The following is a 26313-nucleotide window of genomic DNA, read 5'->3' on the forward strand; positions in this document are numbered from 1 at the left end:
GGGGCGGGTAGAAGAAGAAGCGCTTCCTGTTCTATGGGGGCGGGTGCTTTCCTTGGCGGTTGCTTGCGTAGAAGAAGAAGCGCTTCCTGTTCTACCGGGAAAAAAGATGGCGGCTGTTTACCGAAGTTGCGAGATCGAAACTTTATGAAAATTAATCGTAATAAAGCGCACCGGGTTATAAGGCGCACTGTCAGCTTTTGAGAAAAATTGTGGTTTTTAGGTGCGCCTTATAGTGCGGAAAATACGGTACTATATGAGCATGTATGTTCTATTGTTTAATTGAAAATAAAACAGCAAAGTCCATTTGGCTGTCATCTGTTTTAATTATGAGACACAATTGTGTCAAAGTCATGATTTTTGTATTTCATGCTTGAAATAAGAAATTCTTACTTTGAAAAAGCTGTTTTATACTTGTGAGTGTTGATGACACAGCTTTGCAACAGTTGATATTCTAGTTTCAAGCATGTTTTACTCAATATAGGTCATCAAATCTCAGCAACAAGCTGTAATATCTTACTGAGATCATTTAGGACCAAAACCCGTAAAACAAGTAAAACACTAACATAAAGTCTGCTTAGTGAGAAGAATTATCTTATCAGACAGAATATAAGCAAACATCACCCTTATTTGAGATATTCAATCATACTTAATTTCAGTTTTTGCAGTGCAGATGGAGGCGTTCGTAAATCAAAGTTCCGCTGTACTGTACTTGAAACACGTGGGATTGTCGGCGCCCTCTAGGCATCCAAGTAAGGGTTAACAGCCCCTTTAATGACAAATGACCACAACATAGCATAAAGACAATGACCGCACTGTTTGGGTGGAGATCTGCTTCACCATGAAACTAATAAAAAACAATTGAAATGTTGCCATTCATATGTAATGAAACACAAATAGCTCACCTCTCCTTTCCTTGTGACACAGTAGCTCTAATAATGATGAAAGTTGGAGACCCTCTGACATAAAGGCTGTGTATGTCATTACAAAGTTTACAATCCTCACACTCTTCATGTGCTGGCAGATCCGACAAAACAGCTCCTCCCCCACCAGCTTGTGCTTTGGGGAACACAATCCCAAATCCAGTAAATGTGTCCAGGTAGTGTGAAACCCTGTCCTCTCACACACACATATCCCTGATATAGTAGATGGGTTAATGCCTGCTTGTTCTGCTCTCTTAGACGGAGTTAACAGCACTGAAACTTGCTGCTCTGGAGAGCAACAAGAATCTGGACCTGGAAAAGAAGGAGGGACGAATAGATGACCTTCTCAGGGTAGGTGGGATCATGTCTACAACCTCGGAGTTAGGGACAAAAGACAGAAGTTTGGGACACACCTTTTTTTTAATCAGGGCATAGTAGTGTTGTCCCGATACCAATGTTTTGGTACCGGTACCAAAATTATTTCGGTACTTTTCGATACTTTTCTAAATAAATGGGACCACAAAAAAGGGCATTATTGGCTTTATTTTAACAAAAAATCTTAGGTTACATTAAACATATGTTTATTATTGCAAGTTTGTCCTTAAATAAAATAGTGAACATACAAGACAGCTTGTCTTTTATTAGTAAGTAAGCAAACAAAGGCTCCTAATTTCCATTTCCAAATTTTCCATTCTATTTCGTCAAAATTATGAAGGACAAGTGGTAGAAAATGAATTATTAATCTACTTGTACATTTACTGTTAATATCTGCTTACTTTCTGTTTCAACATGTTCTATCTACACTTCTGTTAAAATGTAATAATCACCTATTCTTCTGTTGTTTAAAAACTTTACATTAGTTTTGGATGATACCACAAATTTGGGTATCAATCCGATACCAAGTAGTTACAGGATTATACATTGGTCATATTCAAAGTCCTCATGTGTTCAGGGACATATTTCATGAGTTTATAAACATAATTAAAATGTTCTAAAAACGAAAGAAGAAATATAGATGTACTCATAGTAGTATCGACTAGATACGTTCCTGTACTTGGTATCATTACAGTGGATGTTAGGTGTAGATCCACCAATGGCGTTTGTTTACATTTTGACGCCGGTGAGCTATTGTATCCTCCTACGGTGTGTTTAGCTATTCCTCGTCCTGCCGGGATGATACTTGTAAGAAACTTACTTTATTTGTCGCCAAGGAGGTGAGAATTAGTGATTTAGAAGTAGCTAAAACACTGCCGACTGGGATGGACTTTAGCCGTCAAGAAGCACCTCTTCCTGAGGGCGTTTCAGTGTTATAACTTCACCTTTATCGTTAGTTTTTAAAACAAAATGCGTCTGTTCTCCCTTTTCTGTCTACACACTGTGTCTGCTTGTAAGTACTCAGTGATTGTGCCTGCCGAACATGCTCCTCTGCACGTAAAACCAGCAATGACACAACGTAGTAGGAAGTATAGCCGAATATGCTTACAAAAAATTCAAAAAATGGACTTGCTTCAGCAGCACAATACTGGTGCTGTAGTTGTAGGAGATGTCTCAAAACGTCATCAGGAGTCCCGACAAAACCCGAAAATGGCAGAAAATGTATATTTTTACGAAAACATTTTTTAGCTGAAATGTCATTTTTGTGAAAAAACTTTTTTTCGCAAAACAAAATTCAAAAAAACTGACTTGCTTCAGCAGCACAATACTGGTGCTGTAGTTGTAGGAGATGTCTCAAAACGTCATCAGGAGTCCCGACAAAACCCGAAAACGGCAGAAAATTCAATTTTTTGAAAAACTTTTTTTTGCTAATTCGTTCATTAGTATCAAGGTATTATACTAATACCGGTATACCATACAATCCTAGGGCGTAGTATGGAACGGATCACCTGTTTCTCTAGCACACCAAGACATTTGACGGTTTTCACTTTGTGGGAGCAGTCTTTTCTGTTCCAGCAAGGCACATAAAGGCTTGAGTTTATTGTGGACTAACCTGAGAGTCTTGCCTGCCAAGCCATCAAACACCTTTGGGACAAATGAGAACAGATTGTGAGCCAGACCTGTCATCTTAAAATTCTTAAGATGTTTAAGGCGTTAAAGTTAAGTCGCCAAGGGTATTTTCACTTCATGTTGCTCAGGTGTCCCAACAGTATTTTATTTTTATATTCATGCAAATGTACCTTGTCACTATGGTGCTTTCCACACAGGCTAACTGTGACCTGCGGAGACAGATCGATGAACAGCAAAAACTCCTGGAGAAGTACAAGGAGAGACTCAACAAGTGCATTACTATGAGCAAGAAGCTTCTCATAGAGAAGGTATCCACCTTTGCGTCCACACACTCATCTTTATAGAAAACATAAAAGCGGATCAACAAACAGCTCATGTAGCGCTGGAACCTTTGGGTTCTTTTTTGCTGGTGGATCCTTAAATCTTTACTTCCTACTGGTGCTGCAGCTGCGACAATACCACCTCCATTTTATGTTGGTTATTAATGTTTTTGAGAGCACCAGAGGGACTTTTCTGTGTGCGCACATTGACAGTTGTTGGTATTTTATATATTTTAGCACCTCCACAGTGTATATAGATAGAAATAAAAATAGTAACAGTAATTTTTTTTTTTTTAAAGAAATCAAATTGGTATATCTTCAAGTCATCATAATTGGTTGCTCAAAAATGTATGTTGTTTATCTCATAAGTTTACCAAAGCAAGGAACATACCGTATTTTTCGGACTATACGTCGCAGTTTTTTTCATAGTTTGGCCGGGGGTGCGACTTATACTCAGGAGCGACTTGTGTGGAAATTATTAACACATTACCGTAAAATATCAAATATTATTATTTAGCTCATTCACGTAAGAGACTAGACGTATAAGATTTCATGGGATTTAGCGATGAGGAGTGACAGATTGTTTGGTAAACGTATAGCATGTTCTATATGTTATAGTTATTTGAATGACTCTTACCTTAATATGTTACGTTAACATACCAGGCACGTTCTCAGTTGGTTATTTTTGCCTCATTTACCAAACAATCTGTCACTCCTAATCGCTAAATCCCATGAAATCTTATATGTCTAGTCTCTTACGTGAATGAGCTAAATAAAATTATGTGATATTTTACGGTAATGTGTTAATAATTTCACACATAAGTCGCTCCTGAGTATAAGTCGCACCCCCGGCCAAACTATGAAAAAAACTGCGACTTATAGTCCGAAAAATACGGTACATTAGTGTAATATAAAGTGTATGTTCCTCATTTGCATGTGCCTTGTGTGCTTTTGTGCACAGAGCACCCAGGAGAAGCAGTCGTGTCGTGAGAAGAGCATGCAGGACCGTCTCCGTCTCGGCCACTTCACCACCGTGAGACACGGAGCCTCCTACACGGAGCAGTGGACCGACGGATATGCATTCCAGAACCTGATCAAGTAAGGATCTTATATGCACCTGCGGCATGTTTCCTATCCTTGACTGTATTTTAGAGTTTGCAGTCAGTGACACGCTTGGCTGTATGCAGGCAACAAGAAGGCATTAACCAACAGAGAGAGGACATTGAGCGTCAGAGGAAGCTGCTAGCCAAGAGGAAGCCTCCGAACCCCGCCTCGCCCTCCCTGTCTTTGGCCGCCTCCTCTGAAGCCAAGCAGAGAAAGACCAAGGTGGTCAACGGCAACGATTCCGACCCCTTCCTGAAGCCCTCGCTGCCCCAGCTGTGAGTGCACCATTGGAAGAGTTGCATCCAACACTGCTCACTGCACCGATGCATGTCCCACGCTACATTGACTTTTTGTTTTGTTGTGTTAGACTGACCCTAGCTGAGTACCACGAGCAGGAGGAGATCTTCAAGCTACGCCTTGGACATCTGAAGAAGGTCAGTAGCAACGCATTTGAAATGCTCGTACCGTATTTTCCGGACCATAGGGCGCATTGCAGATGAGCTGGTCTTGTCTGGTCTATTTACATACAAAAGGCGCACTGGATTATAGGGCACATTAAAGGGGTCATATTATTATTATTATTTTTCTAAATGTAAAACACTTCCTTGTGGTATACATAACATGTAATGGTGCTTTTTTGGTCGAAACGTTGCATAGATGATGTTTTACAGATCATCTTCAAGTCGCTTTCTGACAGTCGCTTTAGGATGCGCCGTTTTGTAGGCGGTCTTATTTACGTGGCTCACCTTCGACAGCGTCTTCTGCCCGTCATCTTTGTTGTAGAATTAGACTTAGACTTAGACAAACTTTAATGATCCACAAGGGAAATTGTTCAACACAGTAGCTCAGTTACAATGATGGAAAGTATAAGGATGAAAAGGACAATGCATGTATAAATAGACTAAATATAGCGATATAAAATATAACATATATGCGAATATATACATAATATGTGTACAGTATATTATATATACAGATATATTATATTTTGTCTATAACATATATACAATATATAACAGTTGCCATGTACAATATTACAGTATACGTGAAAGCAGCAGCATAAAATAGAGAGTAGATCCACGGGAGTGGAAGAAGTGTCAAAAAATAATCTGTTCATTTTACAGTTAACTGTTTTTGCTTACGTTAAATTAATATGAAAAAAAAGATGAATTGTTAATCCGTTCACAAAAAACCCTAAAGAATTTACAGTAAAATACTGGCAGCTGTGGTTGCCAGGAATTCACCGTAAAACAAATTCGGGCCAATTTTAGTGTTGCCAATCAGCCTATCCCTGGATGCATGTCTTTAGATGTGGAAGGAAGCCGTAGTACCCGTAGAAAACATGCAAACTCCACACAGAAAGACCCCTAGCCCGGGAATCGAACCCAGGACCTCCTTATTCGAGCATTAACCACTGCGCCAACGTACCTAGTATCTGCAAAATGCCCGTGTTTCCGAGACTTGAAAGTATTTGTACAACCTTTCACTGGACAACTCACAACATGTTCCTTCAAGTGAGCTATTAAAAATAGCCTTAAATGCACCGTATCTGTTAAATAGCTGCTGGCAACCAGTTCCAACACACTTAAACACACAGCGTGGTTCATTTTGATGCAGTTTTCAATTAAGCACATAGACCTAACCCCTCCATGTCTGAAAGCACTAGCCACAAACATACAAGAAAACATGTTGTGAGCCAAAAGTTCTTTCTTTAGTTTATTTCGAACATGAACACACTTACAGTATAATACATCACACAATTTCATATCATTTCACTTTACATCATGTCTGAAAAGGAGTAGGAAGAAGCGAAGCTTATTTAATTCTACCCCTTTCCCACTTCAGAGCGTTTACAAATATATAGAATCATTTAATGACCTTTTTATATAATAAAATAACACCTGTGAATTAGTATACACAACAGTTTTGTAATGTGTAATTAATTACGGTAATTCAGTCATTAACATACTGAGATGAAGAATATCTTATTTTCAATAAGGTTGAAAGTATTTCTCATAATTCTTCTTCTTTGTACTTTGTAAGCACTATTCATTTGAACAACCTCTTCAGTACAATGTTTAACTTCTTTACTTAATCCATTTCATAATTGAATTCCACATACTGATATGCTAAAGGTTCTAAGTGTTGTACGTGCATACAAATGTTTTAAATTAGATTTTCCTCTAAGGTTATATTTCTCCTCTTTAGTTGAGAAGAATTGTTGTACATTCTTTGGTAGCAGGTTATAGTTTGCTTTGTACATCATTTTAGCTGTTTGCAATTTTACCAAATCACCGAACTTTAATATTTTTGACTCAATAAATAAAGGGTTTGTATGTTCTCTATATCCAACATTATGTATTATTCTAACTGATCTTTAACTAGGCTAATGCTTGAACACAAACCCCTAAAACAATTAAGGTATGCTGTAAATTTAAATTTAAGTAAGAACTTTACACTACTTTATATTAGAAATGGCAACAGCGGAGGATGAATGTCCCATAACAAGAAGATAGAAAAAAAGAAGCGTATCGACTACGGCGTCGGTACGGACTACTAAAGGCGGAAGCGCGCACATTTTCAGGACTTATGCAGATCCCAAATACAGATCAGCAGGTACCAGAAGGTAAGAAAGTTGCTTTTGCATAATATTGCGAAACAAAATGCCAGATAATGTCTTACCTTATCAGTGTTGGGACTAACGCGTTACTGTAACGCCGTTACTATCGGCGGTAACTAGTAATCTAACGCGTTATTTTTTTATATTCAGTAACTCCATTACCGTTACTACATGATGCGTTACTGCGTTATTTTGCGTTATTTTTTATGTAGTATCGGCTAGAAACTGAGAAGATCTGAGTGTTGCAGCGCTGCTGAAGAGGCGACAAAAAAGAGGCGCGCCGCGCGCTGTCTGTGTGTACGTGTGTGTGTGTGTGTGTGTGAGTGTGTGTGTGTGGGAGGGGGCGTGTCTGTGTCTACTATCAAGACGTCATGGCGAACCCCGAAGCCGAGTTTCTTAAAATGGAGATATTTTCAGTACGTTTCTTTTATCGACCACAAAGAAAAGAACATTTTAGTTGAATGTAAGTTTCAAATATGCTGAAACAGCGACAAAAACAACATGCTTCGACGAAGCTAGTAAAGAGACACACACTTCACCTCCAACAGCGGCTGGATTTTAATGAGGCACTGCACACTGAAGGTACACACACTCTGTCAATTCTCTTATATACCGTATTTTCCGCACTATAAGGCGCACCGGATTATTAGCCGCACCTTCAATGAATTACATATTTCATAACTTTGTCCACCAATAAACCGCCCCGGATTATAAGCCGCGCCTACGCTGCGCTAAAGGGAATGTCAAAAAAACAGTCAGATAGTTCAGTCAAACTTTAATAATATATTGAAAACCAGCGTTCTAACAACTCTGTCCCAAAATGTACGCAAATGTGCAATCACAAACATAGTAAAATTCAAAATGGTGTAGAGCAATAGCAACATAATGTTGCTCGAACGTTAATGTCACAACACACAAAATAAACATAGCGCTCACCTTCTGAAGTTATTCTTCATTCGTAAATCCTTCGAATTCTTCGTCTTCGGTGTCCGAATTGAAAAGTTGCGCAAGCGTGGGATCCAAAATGGCCGGTTCCGTCTCGTCGAAGTCATCGGAGTCAGTGTCGCTGTTGTCCAGTAGTTCTGTGAATCCTGCCTTCCGGAAAGCTCGGACCACAGTTGTGACCGAAATATCTGCCCAGGCATTTACGATCCACTGGCAAATGTCGGCGTATGTCGTCCGGCGCTGTCTGCCCGTCTTAGTGAAGGTGTGTTCGCCTTCGGAGCTGTGTGAAAAAAGCCACCCGGCCTCTTCGCGTAAACTTCCCTTAACCACTCGCTCATCTTTTCTTCATCCATCCATCCCTTCGAGTTAGCTTTTATGATGACGCCGGCTGGAAAGGTCTCTTTTGGCAAGGTCTTCCTTTTGAATATCACCATGGGTGGAAGTTAGCATGGCAAGCTAGAACCACAGTGAAGGATGACTTCTCATTCCCTGTGGTGCGAATATTCACCGTACGTGCTCCCGTTCCACAGTGCGGTTCACAGGAATATCAGTTGCTGTGAAATACGGTAGTAATCCGTGTGCGGATGGAGAGATTGCGTCTTTTTATGAACCGGATCCTTTTCGCTTAGTAGGAGCCATTTTGTGGTCTTTACAGATGTAAACAGGAAATGAAACGTACGGTGATATCCGCGCGTTTTTTCTTCTTCTTCCGGGGGCGGGCGGTAGCTTACAGTAGAAGAAGAAGCGCTTCCTGTTCTATGGGGGCGGGTGCTTACCTTGGCGGTTGCTTGCGTAGAAGAAGAAGCGCTTCCTGTTCTACCGGGAAAAAAGATGGCGGCTGTTTACCGAAGTTGCGAGATCGAAACTTTATGAAAATGAATCGTAATAAAGCGCACCGGGTTATAAGGCGCACTGTTAGCTTTTGAGAAAATTTGTGGTTTTTAGGTGCGCCTTATAGTGCGGAAAATACGGTACTCTTTCATTTTAAACTTTTAGAGTGTTTGATTATCACATCACTCTAAATGTTTAGACTATAAAGTTCACAAACCTAAAGACGGATACTAGTGGGCCAGGCTAATATTTCCTTTTCTCTAAACTAAGTGGGGAAATGTGTCGAGTGTTCTGGGCTTCAGACATGATTTTATTTCAGAATTCCTTGAGAAAACGCCTGGTTAGGCTTTATGTATGTAGTGTGTGCCTTTCTTGTTTTACAGCTATGTTGTTATTATGCTGTTTGTTACTTATGTATGTTAAGTTGCAGCTATTTAAAATAGTTTTGTCAATTTGTTCTGGTCTGAAACAAATTGGCCCTTCAAAACATATATTTGTCTTTGTGTGTTGTATGTAGAGCACATTGCTTAGCAGAGTTCAGTGATGCAAATGCATGTCAAGTTGATCAACAGATTGTATTATTCTCCAGTGCAATAACAGTACTAAAATGAAGGCTAAAAGGGCATTAAATGGGGCCTTAAAAAAAAAAAATATATATATATAAGTAACTAAATAGTTACTTTTCACAGTAACGCATTACTTTTTGGTTTAAGTAACTGAGTTAGTAACTGAGTTACTTTTGAAATAAAGTAACTAGTAACTGTAACTAGTTACTGGTTTTCAGTAACTAACCCAACACTGTACCTTATACACACACCATAGTAATACTCCTATGTAGAAGCACAGTACAATCCATCAAGCGGTGCGGCTTCATGGCTTACCAAAGTCGTACTGTGGAAGTCGCTTCCTAGCAGCTCCACTGTAGACACGGCACAAGAGCCAAGCGTGCAGGTTTAACAAAGTTTTAATGTTTTTACACAGATTTTCCAAAGTCTTTTCCGGCATGTCGTGACGTTGCCATCACTCAGAATCCTTTTTCTCCCTGCGCTCTCGGCTGCTTACTGTCATAGAGGGGGCGGTATGGCGTAGTGGGTAGAGCGGCCGTGCCAGAAACCTGAGGGTCGCAGGTTCGCTCCCCGCCTCTTGACATCCAAATCGCTGCCGTTGTGTCCTTGGGCAGGACACTTCACCCTTGCCCCCGGTGCCGCTCACACTGGTGAATGAATGATGAATGATCGGAGGGGCCGTAGGTGCAAACTGGCAGCCTCGCTTCCGTCAGTCTACCCCAGGGCAGCTGTGGCTACAAATGTAGCTTACCACCACCAGGTGTGAATGAATGATGGGTTCCCACTTCTCTGTGAGCGCTTTGAGTATCTAATAATAGAAAAGCGCGATATAAAATCGAATCCATTATTATTATTATTATTATTAAAGACAACAGATGATTATATTAAAGGCCTACTGAAATGAATTTTTTTTATTTAAACGGGGATAGCAGGTCCATTCTATGTGTCATACTTGATCATTTTGCGATATTGCCATATTTTTGCTGAAAGGATTTAGTAGAGAACATCGACGATAAAGTTCGCAACTTTTGGTCGCTGATAAAAAAAAAAAAGCCTTGCCTGTACCGGAAGTAGCGTGACGTCACAAGTTGAAAGTCTCCTCACATTTCCCCATTGTTTACACCAGCAGCGAGAGCGATTCGGACCGAGAAAGCGACGATTACCCCATTAATTTGAGCGAGGATGAAAGATTCGTGGATGAAAAACGTGAGAGTGAAGGACTAGAGTGCAGTGCAGGATGTATCTTTTTTCGCTCTGACCGTAACTTAGGTACAAGGGCTCTTTAGATTCCACACTCTCTCCTTTTTCTATTGTGGATCACGGATTTGTATTTTAAACCACCTCGGATACTATATCCTCTTGAAAATGAGAGTCGAGAACGCGAAATGGACATTCACAGTGACTTTTATCTCTACGACAGTACATCAGCGAAGCACTTTAGCTACGGAGCTAACGTGATAGCATCGTGCTTAACTGCAGATAGAAAGAAAAGAAATAAGCCCCTGACTGGAAGGATAGACAGAATATCAACAATACTACCAAACTCTGGACCTGTAACCACACGATTAATGCTGTACCGCCTGACGAAGCCTAGCAATGCTGTTGCTAACGACGCCATTGAAGCTAACTTAGCTACGGGACCTCGATAGAGCTATGCTAATAACATTAGCTCTCCACCTAGCCAGCTCTCATCTGCTCATCAACACAACACAACATCAACACCAACCTGCGTTCCAGCGATCGACGGCGCGACGAAGGACTTCACCCGATCATCGATGCGGTCGGCGGCTAGCGTCGGATAGCGCGTCTGCTATCCAAGTCAAAGTCCTCCTGGTTGTGTTGCTGTAGCCAGACGCTAATACACCGATCGCACCTACAGCTTTCTTCTTTGCAGTGTCCATTGTTCATTAAACAAATTGCAAAAGATTCGCCAACACAGATGTCCAGAATACTGTGGAATTTAGCGATGAAAAAAGACGATTTAAGCTGGCGACCGACCTATTCCAAAATGTCTGATTCAACTACTGACGTCACGCGCATACGTCATCATACCTAGACGTTTTCAACGGAAGTTTCCCGGGAAATTTAAAATTGCACTTTATAAGTTAACCCGGCCGTATTGGCATGTGTTGCAATGTTAAGATTTCATCATTGATATATAAGCTATCAGACTGCGTGGTCGGTAGTAGTGGGTTTCAGTAGGCCTTTAATACGTACCACCTGTGAAATCTATATCACCTGCCAGCTGTGTCTTGCCGTCCCGCACATGCCCTGCCACTAGCTGATGGTGCTACGCCCTCGACACCATTGCCAGAAGCGGTGACCTTTGCTCCTGCAGGCGCGCTGACGCACTTCCCTCCACACGTACTAAAACATTTTGATAGATTTTTGAGCGTCGTGTGTAATGTTCTATATTTTGAATGGAACATATAAAATATTGGTGTTGTTTACTTGAGTCATATTGCACCCTACACTCATCTCTTATGTTTGACTGCCATCTATTGGTCACACTTATCATTACACCATGTACCAAATAAAATTGCTTCGAGGTCGGTAAGCACAACCAAAATTATTCCGTTCATTAGGCGCACTGGGTTATAAGGCACACTGTCGAGTTTTAAGACAAAAAAGGATTTAACGTGCACCTTATAGTCCGGAAAATACGGTTGAATTCTGGAGTGTAAGTAGGTTTTGATGTCTTTCTGTCTGTGTGGTGTGGTGTGGTCCACACAGGAGGAGGCTGAGATCCAAGCAGAGCTGGAGCGATTAGAGCGTGTGAGGAATCTTCATATCAGAGAGCTGAAGAGGATAAACAATGAGGACAGCTCAGCGTAAGTCCACGCTCCCTCCATTTGCTGCTTAAACGTGTGGAAGGAAATCAGCATTTCCGTCCACAACTTTGCTCACAAAGCATGGCTCCCGCCCCCACGCAGGTTTAAAGATCATCCCACTCTGAACGAACGCTACCTTTTACTGCACTTGTTAGGCAGGGGCGGCTTCAGCGAAGTTTACAAGGTAAAGTCTTTATGGCCGCGCTCCCGTGTTTCCCTTTGTCACATCGCCAAGCACGTTCTGATTGCACGTGTGTGTGTTTGCTTTGCGACCCGGCAGGCCTTTGACCTGTTTGAGCAGCGCTATGCAGCTGTTAAAATCCACCAGCTCAACAAGAACTGGAGGGAGGAGAAAAAAGAGAACTACCACAAGTAAGCTGTGGCAGCTTTAAAATCGGTCAACACGCTTTGTTGACACTGGTTTCCTTCCAGGCATGCATGCAGAGAGTACCGCATACACAAGCAGCTGGACCATCCCAGAATAGTCAAACTGTACGACTATTTCTCCCTGGATACTGACACGTGAGTCACCTCTGACCCATATCATGCTGACACAACATTTATTATCCCACATGGGAATGATTGCTATTTGTAAAGCATGCACTGCCATTTTTTAACCAGCTGCCTCAAGGCTCCCTGACCTATGGTATAGTCAGAGCAAACATTGGAATGTGTGTTATCACTAATGGAGTGTGTAAACAATTCACGGAAATATTGTCTGACTCAGATCTAATCTGAGTGCCAAAGTCCTACATACCATGGCTGGCATTGCCTCATGTGTGATGAGTTCACATAACTATATACTAGAGGCGGGGGAAATAACTGAATTTTAGATGCATTGCAATTCAGACATTATATAATCAATTAGTAAATGTCAATAATCGACCATTGATTTATTTATTGTAAATAATGTAATGCAGACAGTTCTAAAATTAGGCTAGTTTTGATAGTTTAGTCTTTATTTGAAGGGACAATGCACAGAAACATTAGAGGCCTACTGAAATGCGATTTTCTTCTTTAAACGGGGATAGCAGGTCCATTCTATGTGTCATACTTGATCATTTTGCGATATTGCCATATTTTTGCTGAAAGGATTTAGTAGAGAACATCGACGATAAAGTTCGCAACTTTTGGTCGCTGATAAAAAAGCCTTGCCTGTACCAGAAGTAGCAGACGAGTAGCGTGACGTCACAGGTTGTGGAGCTCCTCACATCTGCACATTGTTTACAATCATGGCCACCAGCAGCGAGAGCGATTCGGACCGAGAAAGCGACGATTTCCCCATTAATTTGAGCGAGGATGAAAGATTTGTGGATGAGGAAAGTGAGAGTGAAAGACTAGAGGGCAGTGGGAGCGATTCAGATAGGGAAGATGCTGTGAGAGGCGGGTGGGACCTGATATTCAGCTGGGAATGACTAAAACAGTAAATAAACACAAGACATATATATACTCTATTAGCCACAACACAACCAGGCTCATATTTAATATGCCACAAATTAATCCCGCATAACAAACACCCCCCTTCCCGTCCATATAACCCGCCAATACAACTCAAACACCTGCACAACACACTCAATCCCACAGCCCAAAGTACCGTTCACCTCTCCAAAGTTCATACAGCACATATATTTCCCCAAAGTCCCCAAAGTTACGTACGTGACATGCACATAGCGGCACGCACGTACGGGCAAGCGATCAAATGTTTGGAAGCCGCAGCTGCATGCGTACTCAAGGTACCGCGTCTGCGCATCCAACTCAAAGTCCTCCTGGTAAGAGTCTCTGTTGTCCCAGTTCTCCACAGGCCAATGGTAAAGCTTGACTGTCATCTTTCGGGAATGTAAACAATGAAACACCGGCTGTGTTTGTGTTGTTGCTGCAGCCGTCCGCAATACACCGCTTCCCACCTACAGCTTTCTTCTTTGCTGTGTCCATTGTTCATTGAACAAATTGCAAAAGATGCACCAACACAGATGTCCAGAATACTGTGGAATTTTGCGATGAAAACAGACGACTTAATAATTGGCCACCATGCTGTCCCAAAATGTCCTCTACAATCCGTGACGTCACACGTAGACGTCATCATACCATATCAGCAGGATATTTCGGCGCGAAATTTAAAATTGCACTTTAGTAAGCTAACCCGGCCGTATTGGCATATGTTGCAATGTTAAGATTTCATCATTGATATATAAACTATCAGACTGCGTGGTCGGTAGTAGTGGGTTTCAGTAGGCCTTTAATCTCAAAGACAGATATGTTCTGTACCAGATTATAGCTAAATAGCTAATTTCCATCTGCAGTCCCTGGCTACCTAAATTAAAGGGATAATAAAATTATGACAATAAAATCATACACAAGTATGAAGTCATAAAGTCATAAAATGCCCTTTCATTGACACATACTTAATATACAATACAACCACACCTCATTTACATCATCACACAAAGACAACACATGCTTTTGTTCACGTCTGTCATCATTTGACAGCAGCGAGCTACCTCAGCTCCTTTACTATCGAGCACTTATGTTCCAGTTTTGTACGCATTTTCATTGAAAACTGAAAAACTGCATCAGTATACATAAATTACAGATGACTCAAATATTGATTTTTAATTGAACCTCAGCTTCTGAATCGTAATTGTAATCAAATGTTGAAGTACCCAAAGATTCCCACCTTTACCATATACTGTACAAGGGGAAATAGATGTAAGAGTCTAATTTAAGGTAAGACTTGGACAAACTTTAATGATCCTCAAGGGAATATGTTCCACAGGAGCTCAGTTACAAAGGATAATGCACATGAATTGATTTACGTGGATCCCGACTTAAACAAGTTTAAAAACTTCTTCGGGTGTTACCATTTAGTGGTCAATTGTACTGAAGTGTACAATTTACGAATACAAGTTTCAATCAATCAATCAATAAGGGCACAAAAAGAGGGTGAAAACAAAGGTAAAAAGAAGACCAAATATGTACCATAATATATATAACATATATGTAATATATACATATTATGTATATAATGTATCACAATTACAATTTACAAGTATACAGTATTTATAACAGCTGCAGCAAAAATAAGTGCTGGTCACTTGGGATGTGACGTTCTCGAACGAGTCAAGTCTTTTAAACGGCTCATTCAAGTAAATGATGAGAACCAATTTGCAGTTGTAATACGTTTGTTTGAGAGACGTTCTTTATGCAAATTTGCCCACACTGCACCCAGAATCAGAAGGCGGGGGTGATGACAAGTGAGGTAAGGCGTTTCATGGCGATGTCACTGTCAAATACTGGGGGAAATGGCGCCATCTTGTGGAATGTTTACATTGGAAACGGAAGCCAAATAAGATTCAATCAATATTTCAAAATAGTGTATTTTAAAATGGTATATATACATATATATATGTGTATGTATGTATGTATGTGTGTATATATATATATATATATATATATAAATATATATATATATAAAATAAACAAAAATAAATAGGAGTTATACCAGTATAACTCCTATTTATTTTTGTTACCAAACTGTTGAACTTGACCACATGGTGATGTTGGAAAAAAAACGAAGCTCGCTTATTACACTTTATTTTCATTGGACAAACTGCTTTGTGTTTTATAGTTACATCAAAAAGTAAACACAATAAAATTGTGGGATCTTTAAAAAAAAAAATGTTTTTATCAAAAAGTTATTCCTTTTCCTTTGCAGTGTATAGTAAATTCTTATGACATAATTCTGCTGTAACTCTTTATGGATCTGTCTTGTGACCAATCAAGATGTACCTCCACACCCTTGTTAAACTCATTCTCACGCCCTTGGACCACACGCTGCTGTGTGTGTGTCGCTCTGGAGTTGCACTCACTGTTAACCATCGTGCTAAACAGTCTGCTGGACACACTTTTCCATCCAGTGCTTTTTTATTAGACTATTTGATTACAAATTACATGATTCTGTCGTGTACAACCCCCCAAACATAATGAATAAACACACCTTCTCATTACAATGCGTTTTTTTTTTTTTTTTTCATGACTATTTACGTTGTAGATTGTCCCTGAAGGAATCAAAATTATGACACCTGGGAAGTGAAAACCAGGTGACTACCTCTTGAAGCTCATGGAGAGAATGCAGAGAGTGTGCAAAACAGTAATCAGAGCAAAGGATGGCTATTTTGAAGAAACTAGAATATAAAACATGTTTTCAGTTATTTCACCTTTTTTTTTTGTTAAGTACATAACTCCACATGTGTTCATTCATAGTTTTGATGCCTTCAGTGACAATCTACAATGTAAATAGTCATGAAAATATAGAAAACTCTTTGAAGTGAGGAGAATGTGTGTCCATACTTTTGGCCTGTACTGTATATATAAAAAAAATTGATTATTTTGGCCATAATTGTGCAGCCCTGATGCAAGGCTCTCCATCTAATCTTGTTCGGTTTAGTTGATTGGTGGTTATTTTCCCTCCCATCAGGTTCTATACCGTGCTGGAGTTCTGCGAAGGCAACGACCTGGATTTCTACCTGAAGCAAAACAAGCTGATGTCAGAGAAGGAGGCGCGCTCCATCGTCATGCAGATCGTCAGCGCCCTGCGGTACCTCAACGAGATCAAACCTCCCATCATCCACTACGACCTCAAGCCTGGTGAGCTCCGGTCCTAAACCAGTTAGTCTCTGGTGCAGAGAAGTCCATTTATTTTCCTAACATGTCCCAAACGTTGCAGGTAATATATTATTAGTGGATGGAACTGCGTGCGGGGAAATCAAAATCACAGACTTTGGATTGTCAAAGATCATGGATGATGATAACTACGGCGTGGATGGGATGGACCTCACGTCCCAGGGAGCCGGGACGTACTGGTAAAACACTAGGATGTCTAAACCTGCACCGTATGTGGCTCAGCATTGTGTTGGCCTGTGTTGCAGGTACCTCCCTCCAGAGTGTTTTGTCGTGGGAAAGGAGCCGCCAAAAATTTCCAACAAGGTGGATGTCTGGTCTGTGGGCGTGATCTTCTTCCAGTGCCTCTATGGGCGCAAGGTAACACACTCGTTCAGACATATATTTACCTTTGGAAAATATAGGAATAATAATAATTTGTTGTTGTTTTACCAGCCGTTTGGTCACAACCAGTCTCAGCAAGACATTCTCCAGGAAAACACCATTCTCAAAGCCACTGAGGTCCAGTTCCCTGCTAAACCCCAGGCCAGCACAGAGGCCAAGGTACACACACACACACACACACATACAGTCTTGGTCAGAAGTTTACGTACACTTGTAAAGAACATAATGTCATGGCTGTCTTGAGTTTCCAATCATTTCTACAACTCTTATTTTTTTGTGATAGAGTGATTGGAGCACATACTTGTTGGTCACAAAAAACATTCATGAAGTTTGCTTCTTTTATGAATTTACTGAAAATGTGAGCAAATGTGCTGGGTCAAAAGTATACATACAGCAATGTTAATATTTGCTTACGTGTCCCTTGGCAAGTTTCACTGGAACACCCAACTGCGCCCATGACCCAACCTCCGGGCTGATGATTTTAGCTTGTCCTGAAGATTACAGGCATTTTTAGACCGTTTGCATGTTTGGTTTAGGAGTTAAGTTGGAATACATTTTTATTGCTTTTTTCGCATTATCTCAGGATTCTAAGAACATTATTGTCATATTGAGTAAAAAACTACTTTTTGTGTTTGCAAGCCTTAAAAAAGCATATGTTTAGAGTAAAACTCACAAGTATGCATTAATTCAGGCATTATTAGCCATTTTTCATGTGTGGTTTAGGAGTTCCATCCATCCATTTTCTACCGCTTATTCCCTTTTGGGGTCGCGGGGGGCGCTGGAGCTTATCTCAGCTACAATCGGGTTATGTTTAAATAACTGTCATATTGAGTAAAAAAAACTAACTTGTGTCTTTGCAAACCTTACGAAAAATAATTTTTCTAGTAAAACTAACAAAGATACATTTCTCCAGACATTATTAGCCATTTTGCATGTTTGGTTTAGGAGTTATGTTGGAATACATTTTTATTGCTTTTTTCCGCATTATCTCAGGATTCTAAGAACATTGTCATATCGAGTAAAAAACTACTTTTTGTGTTTGCAAGATTTAAAAAAGCATATGTTTCGAGTAAAACTCACAAGGATGCATTATTTCAGGCATTATTAGCCATTTTTCATGTGTGGTTTAGGAGTTATGTTTAAATAGCTGTCATACTGAGTGTGACAGTACACTGTCATAGTGAGTAAAACCTAATTTTTGTATTTGCAAATTTTACAAAAACAACTGATTCTTGTAAAACTCACATGGATTCAATATTACAAGCATTTTTAGACATTTTGCATGTTTTAGGAGAAATGTTGGAATACATTTTTATTGCTTTTTTCGCATTATCTCAGGATTCTAAGAACATTACTATCATATTGAGTAAAAAACTACTTTTTGTGTTCCATTTATGCTCTGTAAAGCACCAGTTCCATTCAGCAAAACAGGCCCAGAGCATAATACTACCACCACCATACTTGACGGTAGGCCTGGTGTTCCTGGGATTAAAGGCCTCACCTTTTCTCCTCCAAACATATTGCTGCGTATTGTGGCCAAACAGCTCCATGTTTGTTTCATCTGACCACCGAACCTTCCTCCAGAAGGTCTTATCTTTGTCCATGTGATGTCAGATGAAACAAGTTTATGTCAGAAAACCAACACATTTAGCTGAACTGCACCAATTTTGTCAAAAATTCAAGCAGAAGCTTGTGGATGGCTACCAAAAGCGCCTTATTGCAGTGAAACTTGCCAAGGGACATGTAAGCAAATATTAACATTGCTGTATGTATACTTTTGACCCAGCACATTTTCAGTAGACCCATAATAAATTCATAAAAGAAGCAAACTTCATGAATGTTGTTTTGTGACCAACAAGTATGTGCTCCAATCACTCTATCACAAAAAAATAAGAGTTGTAGAAATTATTGGAAACTCTAATATGTATACTAAAACTATGTAAAAGTATGTAAACTTTTGACCACGACTGTAACTACTAGAGATGCGCGGATAGGCAATTATTTCATCCGCAACCGCATCAGAAAGTCGTCAACCATCCGCAATCCACCCGATCTAACATTTGATCAGAACTGCATCCGCCCGCCACCCGCCCGCACCCGCCCGTTGTTATATATCTAATATAGACGATGCAAGGCATTAGTGAGGTTATAAAGCTTTTGCCTGTTAAAGAAAGGAGACTGATCCAACGCAGCACAGACATTCGCGTGCCACGCTGTCACGACCCAGACGCACACCAGTGCGCAATCATATGGGAGCCGCGCTGAGCGCACCTCCAAGCGCGTCTCGCTGCCGGCGACGGCCGGGTATATGGGCCCGACGCTCCAGCGCCATCCATTTTCAGGGCTAGTTGATTCGGCAGGTGGGTTGTTACACACTCCTTAGCGGGTTCCAACTTCCATGGCCACCGTCCTGCTGTCTATATCAACCAGGGTGAGCCCCACCCCCTTCGTGAGCGCACTGCGCGCGGAGTGACCCCTGTTACGCGCCCCCGGCCACGGGGGTGGCGGGCAGGTAAGCTGCTTACCTGCTGCGCGTGACGCCGGCCGCGGCGAAGGCGGACGAGGCGGGGTGTCGGCGCGGTGGGCGCGGTGGTGACCCTGGACGTGCGTCGGGCCCTTCTCGCGGATCGCCTCAGCTACGGCTCCCGGTGGGGCCCTCTCGGAGGAAGGGGCCTCGGTCCCGGACCCCGGCGAGGCGTCGGGGGCCTTATCCGCTCCGTAAAAGTGTCCATCTCTTTTTTTTTTTTTTCTTCTGTTGTGGCATATGCAGCAGGTGCCTGCTCGTTTTTCGTATGTGGGTAACAACATTTAACTATGTGTATATTGTAATGTTCCCAGGAACGTAGGCTCATAGACTTATTCGTTTGTCTCGTATTTATTGTAATAAGATGCAATGTAACCACACAACAGCTCCAATGTGCGTCTCCCCTCTTTCCCGGCAAAACTCGAACTAACACTTCCTGTCAACAACGTCACTTCCCTAACTTGCCCGGAAGTCCCGCCCCCCAGCCAAAGCCATTGGCTAACACCCCGTAGCTAGCCGCTACATCATATTTCCGAATTGGTTTAACTGCCACCCGCCTGAATCTATTTAAAATCTAATTTTTTTTAATTTCAATCGCCCGACCCGACCCGACCCGACCCGCTGATAAAATCTAATTTTTTTAAATTTCATCCGCCCGATTCGCGGATAATCCGCGGACTCCGCGGTTGTGCCCGCAAACCGCGCATCTCTAGTAACTACACATTTTCTATGTACAGGCATGAGAAATGTCATTTTATAATTTTTGCGTCAAAATATTACTTTGGTGTTTTTTTTAAGAAACATTGTAGCGTGTAAGGATGGGAGTAGAAGGAGGAGTGTCAAAAGATGAAGCTGATTGTTTTAATGACATTCAGACTTTTGTTTTCTTATCAGCAACAACACCATTTTAATCCAGCTATTTACAAAAGGTTAACATGCTATTAGGACTTAGCAGCTACACAACAGCCAAGCACACACGAAAAGTACACGTGTCCTTAATTGAACAATATTGCCTTGTAAAACAGCACATTATAATATAAACAAATATCAAGTAATTATAGTTGCATACTACTTACACCGTCTCCAAGAAGCGTATTAGAAAGTACCCAGTAACAAACGTGTATGAATAACCTAAATTTACTACTTGATGAGCGTGAGTTCATGAATTATTGTGACCACTAGGTGTCGCCTGAAAACAATATCTACTCTACTTTCAAGTCAAGTCCATTCCACACGGTTTGTAATAAATAGCTTAATATTTGTCCTACCTACCATTGTTCTGTTTGACTCACCTTTTCTAACATTTCACTCTACAATACAACAGTTTGTTTGAATCCTGCTGATATATCAGATCAATATCTGTATTGGCCCCTATATCGTATCGGCACATCCTTAAACTGGCCGTGTTATAGCAACCCTACATTAGGAAGTGTGTGTAGTACTAAGTGTATTACATCACACACACACACTTCATTAGGTACATATTGAATGTCATCGTAACTAGGGATGTCCGATAATGGCTTTTTTGCGATATCCGATATTGTCCAACTCTTAATTACCGATACCGATATCAACCAATACTGATGTATACAGTCGTGGAATTAACACATTATTATGCCTAATTTGGACAACCAGGTATGGTGAAGATAAGGTCCTTTTTAAAATAATAATAAAACAAAACAAGATAAATAAATTAAAAACATTTTCTTGAATAAAAAAAGAAATAAAACAATATAAAAACAGTTACATAGAAACTAGTAATTAATGAAAATGAGTAAAATTAACTGTTAAAGGTTAGTACTATTAGTGGACCAGCAGCACGCACAATCATGTGTGCTTACGGACTGTATCCCTTGCAGACTGTATTGATATATATTGATATATAATGTAGGAACCTGAAAATTAATAACAGAAAGAAACAACCCTTTTGTGTGAATGAGTGTAAATGGGGGAGGGAGGTTTTTTGGGTTGGTGCACTAATTGTAAGTGTATCTTGTGTTTTTTATGTTGATTTAATAAAAAACAAACAAAAACAAAACGATAGCGATAATAAAAAAAACCCGATACCGATAATATCCGATATTACATTTTAAAGCATTTATCGGCCGATAATATCGGCAGGCCGATATCGGACATCCCTAATCGTAACCCTACATTAGGAAGTGTGTGTAGTACTAAGTGTATTACGTCTCACACACACACACGGACACTTCATTAGGTACATATTGAATGTCATAGAAAGCCTACATTAGGAAGTGTGTGTAGTACTAAGTGTATTACGTCACACACACACACTTCATTAGGTACATATTGAATGTCATATAAAGCCTACCTTATAAAGCCTACATTAGGAAGTGTGTGTAGTACTAAGTGTATTACATCACACACACACACACACACACACGGACACACGGACACTTCATTAGGTACATATTGAATGTCATATAAAGCCTACATTAGGAAGTGTGTGTAGTACTAAGTGTATTACGTCACACACACACACACGGACACTTCAATAGGTACATATTGAATGTCATAGCAACTCTACATTAGGAAGTGTGTGTAGTACTAAGTGTGTTACATCACACACACGGACACTTCATTAGGTACATATTGAACGTCATATAAAGCCTACATTAGGAAGTGTGTGTAGTACTAAGTGTATTACGTCACACACACGGACACTTCATTAGGTACATATTGAGTAAAAGAAATAACTGCTCCCCCTCCCCTGCAGGCGTTTATCCGCCGCTGCCTGGCCTACCGTAAGGAGGACCGCTTTGACGTGCACCAGCTGTGCTCGGACTCCTACCTCCTGCCGCACATAAGGCGCACAAACTCGTCCAGCGCCCTGCAGCCGGCCGCCTCATCGCTCGCCTCCTCGCTCACCACCTTCTGATCGCCTCCCGAGGTACGCCCGCCCGACCGACCCGTGCGGCCCCCCGTGGGGCAGGATGGAGGGAAATGTGGATTTTTAACGTGAAAAACCAGAGCGCTTCCAGAAAAGGATGAGTTAGCAGAGAGTGTTAAAGATCCTGCTTGAAGTATGAACGCTGCAATAAGAGCAAGATGGATGTTCATTGACTAACTTCCACTTCATAAGGTAAGTGTGGGAGAGACCCAGGCCTGCGAGGACGATGACTTGGAGACGTGCATCTCATTGTCAAAAAAAAAAAATCCAGATAAAAAACAATCTGGAGTTGATTTGCACTTCCCACTCAGATTGTGACTTTTTTTGTTGTGAAGCCAGAAAAGTTCCTTGGTCCACATTTTTAATTTGTGTTGCCACGTGCGTGTATGTGTCATCCACTTCCTCGCTTCTTACTCCCGGAACCTTGCTGCTGCACGTGTTGCCCGAACGTGTCACCCCTTTATCTTTTGGCCATCCGCACGCATTATTGTTTGGCTTCCATGTGGAGGGGAACGCTTGTAAACAGAAACAGAAAGTACACGTTTACACTGCACACCACATCTGATTTATTTGCACAGATTTTTTCCTGCCAGTCTAAACGCTCCAAAGTGTTTCAAATCTGATCTTTTGGCTTCAGGAAGTAGTCCTGAATCTGATCTTTTCAAATGTGACTTCAGACTAAACGCATTGTGTGAGTGAGTGAATTATATTTATATAGCGCTTTTCTCTAGTGACTCAAAGCGCTTTACATAGTGAAACCCAATATCTAAGTTACATTTAAACCAGTGTGGGTGGCACTGGGAGCAGGTGGGTAAAGTGTCTTGCCCAAGGACAAAACGGCAGTGACTAGGATGGCGGAAGCGGGAATCGAACCTGCAACCCTCAGGTTGCTGGCAAGGCCACTCTACCAACCGAGCTATGCCGGCCCCCATTGTGACCTGAATGTGATTTTTTTTTTACTGTTAGGGTGTCAAAGTCAAGGCCTGCAAATGAGTGATTTATGGCCCCCGGCATATTTGATTAGTATTAGAAGTGGCCCTTGCTGCTGTTTGGCACGCACCAATACTCTATCAGTGTAGTAACTTTCAAAAAAGGGACCCCATCAAGTCATAAAAATGGGGCCCCTCGGTAAATTTTTGGAGTCCCACTTTTTTGTAAGCGTTTTGAAAACAAATGATAAATGTATGCATTATCCTGTTAAAAGTTAAAGTACCAATGATTGTCACACACACACACACACACACACACACACACACACACTAGGTGTGGCGAAATCATTGACCCATCCCCCTTGATCACCCCCCGGGAGGTGAGGGGAGCAGTGGGCAGCAGCAGTGTCCACGCCCGGGAATCATTTTTGGTGATTTAACCCCCCAATCCCAATGGGTCCCATTTTTTTAGTCTTTGGTATGACTCAGCCGGGGTTTGAACTCCCAACCTACCCATCTCAGGGCGAACACTCTAACCACTAGGCCACTGCGTAGGTCATAACTCACATCCTATATTGTGTTCTGGAAAAAGGTTGTCATAAACGTTAATTCGTTAAAAAAAAAATACAAAAGAAAACATTTTTATGTATATGTATTCAATTATAAACATCCATTCACTTTCCTCTTTCCTTCATGGATCTAAACTTAACTTTTTTTCTATATTTTTATTGTAATATTTTCAGAATGGATTTGTTTCTTTGTCTTATTTTGGCCAAAAATAGAACAATCTGACGTTATTTTTTTAGTTTTAATGCCATGATTTTAATAGTCGAGCACAGATTTTCCTCCTGAGCTAAATTGAGTTTGACACCTCAGCTTAGGGCGAGCTACGTCACTTGCGTGCGCCGGCCGGAAAAGACGCAGTCGCCACAGGAAGTGAATATTTCATCACGACGTTCGGTCTCGGTGAGCATAAGTCTATTTAGGACCACATTTTCGGTGCGTCGCTTGTCAATAGTGCACAAATAATAGCCTACTGTATTTTTCAAAGTATAAGTCGCACGGGCCAAAAATGCATAATAAAGAAGGAAAAAAACATATAAGTCGCACTGGAGTATAAGTCGCATTTTTTGGGGAAATGTATTTGATAAAAGCCAACACCAAGAATAGACATTTGAAAGGCAATTTAAAATAAATAAAGAATAGTGAACAACAGGCTGAATAAGTGTACGTTATATGAGGCATAAATAACCAATTGGTATATTAACGTAACATTATGGTAAGAGTCATTCAAATAACTATAACATATAGAATATGCTATACGTTTACCAAACAATCTGTCACTCCTAATCGCTAAATCCCATGAAATCTTATACGTCTAGTCTCTTACGTGAATGAGCTAAATAATATTATTTGATATTTTACGCTAATGTGTTAATAATTTCACACATAAGTCGCACCTTAGAAAAACTGCGACTTATAGTCCGAAAAATACAGTATGTATTCAGTTATAAACATTCATTCACTTTCTTCTTTCCTTCATAAGACAAAAAAGGATCTAGGCACTATAGAACAAGTACCGCAAGGGAACATTGAAAGATTAATGAAAAAATTCAACTAAGTTAAGTAAATAAAAGATTAAACCTTGTACCTTTTGCATCATGAGTTAACTAGTATAATTTAAGCAAAGAGTACTTTAGTTTAAAACTTTCCTTTTTAAAAAAAAGATTTTTATAGTCAAATTTTCAGGATGTGTTTGTTCTATTTTTGGCCAAAATAAGACAAAAGAAAACAATCTGAAGTTATATTTTTAGTTTTAATGCCATGATTTTAATAGTCAAACACAGATTTTCCTTTATGTGGCCCCTGAGCTAAACTGAGTTTGACACGCCCGAGCTACATCACTTGGAAAAGACGCAGTCGCCACAGGAAGTGAATATTTCATCTCGGTTTCGGTGAGCATAAGTCTATTTAAGACCACATTTTCGGTTGCATCGCTTGTCAATAGTGCACAAATAATAGCCTACATGTAATGTAAATATATATTTTGATTCTGAAGAAATTATTGAAAGACTGGAATTGATGCTGTGGCACATTTGTTTACATGTGAGTTGAAAAATAAAGCTACTCCTCTACTTAACAGCCATAACAAGATTATAACCCTCCCAAATATATCACACTATAGACCAAAAGTTTGGACACACTTTCTCATTTTCATGACTATTTACATTGTAGATTGTCACTGAATACATCAAAACTACCGGTATGAATGAACACATGTGGAGTTATGTACTTAAAGGGGAACATTATCACCAGACCTATGTAAGCGTCAATATATACCTTGATGTTGCAGAAAAAAGACACTATATTTTTTAAACCGATTTCCGAACTCTAAATGGGTGAATTTTGGCGAATTAAACGCCTTTCTAATAGTCGCTCTCGGAGCGATGACGTCACAACGTGACGTCACATCGGGAAGCAATCCACCATTTTCTCAAACACCGAGTCAAATCAGCTCTGTTATTTTCCGTTTTTTCGACTGTTTTCCGTACCTTGGAGACATCATGCCTCGTCGGTGTGTTGTCGGAGGGTGTAACAACACGAACAGGGACGGATTCAAGTTGCACCAGTGGCCCAAAGACGCGAAAGTGGCAAGAAATTGGACGTTTGTTCCGCACACTTTACCGACGAAAGGTATGCTACGACAGAGATGGCAAGAATGTGTGGATATCCTGCGACACTCACAG

The 26313-nt window shown here is 40.6% G+C and overlaps 1 protein-coding gene across 4 annotated transcripts in view; it reads left to right on the plus strand.

Annotated features, from left to right (window-relative positions):
- LOC133580780 (serine/threonine-protein kinase tousled-like 1-B) overlaps positions 1-26313 on the plus strand; it is a 58358-nt gene that overhangs the window by 23858 nt on the left and 8187 nt on the right. For 3 of the 4 annotated variants that reach the window (XM_061935023.1, XM_061935007.1, XM_061935017.1), the window contains exons 7-21: positions 1022-1096; positions 1179-1271; positions 3122-3232; positions 4206-4342; positions 4432-4623; positions 4716-4782; positions 12044-12141; positions 12244-12325; positions 12422-12513; positions 12574-12663; positions 16616-16785; positions 16865-17000; positions 17067-17178; positions 17254-17361; positions 22464-26313. The exon at positions 22464-26313 is cut by the window's right edge and continues 1690 nt beyond it. In XM_061935023.1, coding sequence (XP_061791007.1) covers positions 1022-1096; positions 1179-1271; positions 3122-3232; positions 4206-4342; positions 4432-4623; positions 4716-4782; positions 12044-12141; positions 12244-12325; positions 12422-12513; positions 12574-12663; positions 16616-16785; positions 16865-17000; positions 17067-17178; positions 17254-17361; positions 22464-22625 — 1725 coding nt within the window. In that variant the 3' untranslated portion in view covers positions 22626-26313. The remainder of the gene's footprint in view (positions 1-1021; positions 1097-1178; positions 1272-3121; positions 3233-4205; positions 4343-4431; positions 4624-4715; positions 4783-12043; positions 12142-12243; positions 12326-12421; positions 12514-12573; positions 12664-16615; positions 16786-16864; positions 17001-17066; positions 17179-17253; positions 17362-22463) is intronic. The other variant, XR_009812231.2, reaches the window with a different exon arrangement.

This window comes from Nerophis lumbriciformis, linkage group LG03 (genome assembly GCF_033978685.3).
Source record: "Nerophis lumbriciformis linkage group LG03, RoL_Nlum_v2.1, whole genome shotgun sequence".
In the NCBI taxonomy this organism is placed as follows: Eukaryota; Metazoa; Chordata; class Actinopteri; order Syngnathiformes; family Syngnathidae; genus Nerophis; species Nerophis lumbriciformis.